The sequence below is a fragment of the Clarias gariepinus genome, chromosome 5 (genome assembly GCF_024256425.1).
Source record: "Clarias gariepinus isolate MV-2021 ecotype Netherlands chromosome 5, CGAR_prim_01v2, whole genome shotgun sequence".
In the NCBI taxonomy this organism is placed as follows: Eukaryota; Metazoa; Chordata; class Actinopteri; order Siluriformes; family Clariidae; genus Clarias; species Clarias gariepinus.
The window spans coordinates 27,085,938-27,092,292 of record NC_071104.1 but is presented as its reverse complement, the minus strand read 5'-3'; the positions used below and the strand labels follow the sequence as shown (position 1 = coordinate 27,092,292).

Here is a 6,355-nt window from a genome sequence, read left to right as displayed (position 1 = left end):
GTAGACATAAACCAAGTGGAAAAACATATATAAGAGGAAAAATATATACAATCTCTCTCTCTCTCATATAATTACAATATTAAAAGAATATTGAAAAGTGTGAAAACATAAATTAAATAATTAACTATTCACAGTTAACAAAAAAAAGACATACAGTATAAACAAACTTAACAAAAAATATGTAAATAAATGCCAATTATAGGCAGAATAAACCCATTAAAAATATTAGGAAAATAAAACGGGGGGAAAAAAACGAACTAATAAACTGACTAAAATGACAGTGTTTTATTTATTAAATCCGAATGTGAAGAAAATAACAGAAAAAGATTTGTTGAAATTCATTACTATGAATGTAAAATTCCATTATTGAAATATAAAAGTTGGCACTGTATACAAAATATTTGTTACTATGGCAGAAAAAGATAATTATATCCTATCCTAAAATATCATTATTTAAGTTGCTGATAAAAAGATTGCATTTTTTGTAAAAATAAATAAATTAATTAATTAATTAATAAAGTGTTCTTAGTTTATTACAGAATGTACTCTGTTTTTTTTAAATGCATTTTATTTATATATGTTTGCATTTAAAGTGGTGAAACACTGTTTTTCTATACTCCTGAAGGTGCTGAAAGGCAGCACAATATCCTGTGTGGTAAAAGCGAATTGTAGTATTATGAGTTAGTTTAGAATTGTACAAAAAATCTTTTGTACAAACTTTTAATGCTTATAAAAACGTGATCCTAACACGTTGTGAATCACAATACAGATCTAATTGGCAATCGCAATAATATTATTTCAGCTGGTCCCTGGTGATTCCCTCCACTGCTAAATGCAGTGTGATATTTAAAAATTAACCTTGTTAGGAATAGGGTATTAAAATGTACACATTTCAGGGGGAAAATGCATGTTGTATATTATGTAAATATAATATTAATAATATAATAATATTATCACACATATCAATAAATAACTAATCATATCAAAACATTTTTAAAAAATTGGTCTGACTCTTATTTTATTTTTTATTTTTGAGGCGAGAGAAATTACGTTAGAAACTACGAGTTTGATTGGACGTTATTTCAACCAATGGCAAGGCGGCGGGGACGGAAGTGACCTAGTGAAACTGAAATACGCAGCCTTGGCACTGTGGAAGATTGTAAATAAAACTGAGCGTTAGCAAACTGTATGTTTACGACGTATCTGAAGTTTTATTGGCTTACGGATTTACTTCCTTAATTAGAGCGAAGTTAAAAATGGTGGGTAATTTAGATTTTCATGTCGTGTCGTTAGTTAGTGTAGATTAAGCAGTATAGTAACTACGGAAAATATGAGGTCATGTGTGACTGCGTCAAAGTCCGTGTGTGTGTTAGCTTTCGCTTAATATAAAATGTACATTAAACATTTTATACCGCGAGGTGGGTAGTGTAGATAGCTAGAGCAGTTCGGCGATGTGCTTCATGGTGATGATGTGGCCTGCTCGTGTTTGTACTATTCAAACACAGGATTGGAACTAAACAAATAAAAGTGAAACGTACAGTATTAAAGTATTTTAATAACAACTGATCAATGATCCATATGTCTGGGCTTATTAAGAGATCAGTAGTCCTGTTCATGTAAAACAGAGCTTTGATTTTCATTTAAAGTCTTAAGAAAATGCAATTTGGGATAAAAAAAATAATAACCTAATGCTTGGAACAGTTCATAACTGTAACAAAGTGAGCCCGTAACCAATGGTCAAGAGTTCATGACCAAAACTATTTAACAAACAGTGTAAACAGCAATGCTTCTTATTGTTTTATATTTGACATGGTGATAGACTTGCCTTGACTTTGGTCAGTGCAGGTCTCCTCTGTTACTCATTTCAATTAAGGGAGTGAAGACTGAGATGGTGAAATCATCTGACATGATGACTCCATAAAATAATGACCTGAATTGTTTATAGCCTATTCCTATACTGATTTTATTGTGTGTTTTGCAGGTAAGGTGTGAAAACAGCTGACGGTGGTACTGCAAGAGTGGTGAACTATCCGGGGTTTGCTCTGTTATTGCTGCTATGGCAGAGGTTACCGGCGGGGGTCCCTACATAAGCATGATAACCAACCGCACAACTAACCTGCTGATCCGGGGGGCCATGCTGTTCGGTGTGGGTGTGTTTCTAGCCCTGGTGCTAAACTTGCTGCAGGTTCAGCGTAATGTCACGCTTTTCCCTCCTGATGTCATCAGTAGCATCTTTTCTTCCGCGTGGTGGGTACCACCTTGCTGTGGAACAGCATCAGGTAACACACACTCTCATAAAGTGATAGTTTGCGACTTACTTTGTTTGTAGAAATGACTGAACAATATCTGCTAATACATTAATTTTTAGACTATTATATGTCTACATGCAGTTATTTTGTGTCATTAGGTGAACCTTTTTAAAATAGAATAAAACATTGAAAGAAACCTATACATAATTAAAATATAACTTATATTTTTGTGATTGAGCTTTGTGGGTTATAAATCTCTACTTTTCCCCTCCCTTCCTTCCTCTATTGTCTATGGTCTTGCTGTTGCTTTCTTTTTATCTGTTTTTGTCTCTCTTTTTCTCCATTTGTTTTTTTCTACTTTTCTTTCTCTCTCAGCTCTGATAGGGTTGCTGTACCCATGTATAGACAGGCGGTTGGGGGAGCCCCATAAGCTGAAGCGTGAATGGTCGAGTGTGATGCGCTGTGTGGCTGTCTTTGTTGGCATTAATCATGCCAGTGCTGTATCCTTTACAACGCCCTCACTATGCTTGTTTTTTACATGCTAAACTTAGGGGGAAAAAATTCTCAAGATCCAAACAATTTAAAAGTTCCTTGAATAACAAAGGACCTTATGCATATGCATTGTGCATATGCTACATGTGTTCTTTAGAAAATGCCACTCCACTGTCTGGTCTAGACTCTAGTGTGTGTCATAGGGAACTTGGTAAATAAATACAAACTGGGAAACAAACTGGCATAATTACTCTCCGAGTTTAAGTGTAGCGTTTAGTGGATTTTTGTGTTTGTGATGACTGCCAAAAGTACATATGGCACAAAGGTGCCCTAAGGTTTTAGGAAATTTAAGATTAGCCTAACCTTCCCCATCATACATTGTGTATCAATTAAAAATCAATGTAGTTGTAGCATAATCCTTGCACAATAATTATTACTCACATTTTTCATGCAACGTTTTCCTCTGGGGAAATAAGCACAGCAGGTTGAATAGAAATATTGTGATTTTAAAGCATCAAAATGGATAATGACTTGTGTTTATGTTGGTGCCTTGAACAGAGATCAGAGTGACTCATGAGGTGCCTCCAGGGTTACTACAATATATAAGAAACCTGAGTGTATCTGGTGTATTTTCTTTAACTTCCTGGCTTGCAGAAAGTGGACTTTGCAAATAATGTCCAGCTCTCTCTGACCCTGGCTGCACTCTCAGTGGGATTGTGGTGGACATTCGACAGGTCGCGCAGTGGCTTTGGCCTTGGAGTCGCCATTGCATTTCTGGCAACCATCACTACACAGCTGCTGGTGTACAATGGAGTGTTTCAGTGAGTTTCTCTTTTAAATTCAGCAATTACAGGAAAAAAAAATTAAAGCTCAGTAAGAAAGTGACCCCTTTAAAAAATGCATATCCATATTATTTTCTCTCTGTGTGTATGTTCAGGTATACATCTCCTGACTTCTTGTACATACGATCTTGGCTGCCTTGCATCTTCTTTGCTGGTGTGATTACTATGGGAAATATAGGACGGCAACTTGCTCTTGTAAGCACGCACACACACACACACACACACACACACACACACACAGTTACTAAGGATGCAGCTGTGCAGTATAATACCACCCAAAACAGCCTCCTTTGCCTTTGGAGTGAGGAAGAGCCAGAAGCCTGTACTTAGCAATAGCCCTAGGATTGCTGATTAGCATAGACAGCCGAAAACTCACTTGTGTAGGGAGTTCCACATTGTACCGTTATACTGGTAAAAAAAATAAATAAATTAATCCACACATGTTCAGTATCCAGGACGCAGTATCCGAAACTTGTGTTTAATGAAAGTGTCTTGATGATGATTGTCAATTCATTACAAAAAAGATTTTATCTTGTATTACACTAATAACAATTTGCTTCTCTTTTCAGTATGAGTGTAAAGTTGTTCAAGAAAAGATTCATCAGGACTAAAATCTACAATCCTAAACCATGAATAAAAAAAACAAGAGAACCTGCACAAACTTTTACAGCAGACACGGACAAGCCTTGTCTGCATTTATATGGCAGGACAGTTTGGAGATCTGTGGCCATGGTCATTGGCTGCCTGTTCAACCCCTCTGAAGCTTAAAGAAGCTAAAAATGGGATTAATTTACTGAAACATCTTTGCAAAGTGTATTTTAAACTTGCATACACATCTATTTTGGATATGATGTGCCAAAGTGACTCAGACATGGCTGTTCTTTCTGGAATATTAACTCATGACTATAAACTCATAACTTCATATATGCTGGTTCCTACACAAGGTGCTGCCAGACAGTGTTTTTGTAGGCATAAATAAAAATTACAGGGAGGACATCAGATATGCAGTATACTGAGGTCAAAAGAAATTGATTCTTTACCATGTATGTGTATTACTGTGCAAAAGTCTTGAGACATGAAATAAAAAAGTGCTATAATGGAAGATAAACACTTACAAATTAGTAAAAGTTTCTACAAAAATAAAATAGTTTAAAGAGCAGCAAACAGTATAACATTAAAAATTAAGTATTTTGTGTGAATACTTTGCTTTACAAAAGGTATAATTTGTGCAGTTTTATAAGGAAGTTTGCTGATTATTTTATTGAGCATCTTGGAGAATCTGATACAAGTCTTCTAGAGCCTTTGACTTTCTCACACACTTCTCTTTTGTATGAAAAACCCAACATCCATCATTATTTTTTGCCTTTTGTTTGTTTAAAAAGTGATCACCTGTTGCTTTCATTACCTTTTTATTTGTAAAATATTATTCATTACCTTTTTAAATGTAAAACATAAAATGTTTTTATAGAGAGTACATAAGGTTCCTAATAATGCAAGGCTGTGTAACAGATTTTTTCAGCATATGTGTATAATCTAGTTACTCTTCTTTCTGTGTGTGGTCTGCATACTTACACAACATCTGAACACATGCAGGGCACTGAGTTGTTATGGAGGATTAACCCGAGACGATTTATGGAGCTGACTGGGTGCGAACATACTTATACACATACATGCATTCTGCTTGATTCTGAAATAGGATCTACACACTGTGAAAAATCCCACACAACAGATAACATGAGGATTTTAGGTTGTGTTCTCAACGGCCTATGCTTTTGGTTGTCCTCTGAACATTTAATTTGTGACATTTTGGACATAATTTCATTCCAGGTTTTACAGCTACATGCATTCTTTTTTTTGCCAGGATATCAGGTAGTTTAATTAAAATGAAAACACATCTGTCCATCTTTTGCAGGGTTCTTTGGGTTTGTTGAATCACATTTCATATGGTAGTCTTGAAATCCGTTGATTCAAGCCATTTTGCACTAGCTCTATGTAACCCAGTTTTTTTTGTTTCTGTTAAGATCTATATTATTTGCCAATCTAGTATTAAAATATCAAGCTTATTTCTTCCAATTGTATGTGTATGAACTAAAGTGGCAATCAGAACATAGAAGAAAATGAATTACAGTAACGTGTAATCACAAAGTATAATCAGCTGCTCTCCTATTTAATATGTCCTACTATTAATACCCATCTGGATTAAATACACTTTAGGATTATGTTGCATGAGATATGGTTGATTGTGGGAAGATTAGTATTCAAAGGACGGTCACCATCATACTTTTTCTGGTTAAAGAAAATAAAATTTTCACAAGTTTTTATTGTGCTTGTGTTCATTGTGCCCATAATCCTAAATATAATAAACTTCCTATGCTGCTTTTAACATGTGCATTTTTTCAGTGACATGCAATGCATCTGGCTTACTGATTTCAAGAACAAGTCCACAAAGAGGTTATTTCTACATTCTCAGAAAAAAAAGGTACAAAGTGGTACAAATAATGTTCCTCGAAGAACAGTTTTGTATCTTTTTGATAAATGTACCCCTAATGGTACAGAAAAGACTTTTAATGGTAAAATTAAAATTAATATTACCTGTTAAGATACAACTGAATTGAAGGTTCCACAGTCCAAAGACATGTAGGATAGGTTAATTAGCGATCCTAAATTGTCTGTAGAGCATAAGTGAATGTATGTGTGTGCCCTGTGTTGTACTCTCCAGGGTGTACCCCACCTCGTGCCCTAAGTCACCTGGGATAGGCTCCAAGCCTCCGT

The 6,355-nt window shown here is 35.2% G+C and overlaps 1 protein-coding gene across 1 annotated transcript; it reads left to right on the top strand.

Moving 5' to 3' along the window:
• Positions 1-1,112: 1,112 nt before the first annotated feature.
• Positions 1,113-5,902, top strand: insig2 (insulin induced gene 2). Its single transcript, XM_053496196.1, has 6 exons — positions 1,113-1,259; positions 1,982-2,279; positions 2,625-2,749; positions 3,396-3,562; positions 3,679-3,778; positions 4,153-5,902. The coding sequence occupies exons 2-6, from the start codon at positions 2,057-2,059 to the stop codon at positions 4,192-4,194; spliced, it is 657 nt and encodes a 218-aa protein (XP_053352171.1). The 5' UTR covers positions 1,113-1,259; positions 1,982-2,056; the 3' UTR covers positions 4,195-5,902.
• Positions 5,903-6,355: the final 453 nt, after the last annotated feature.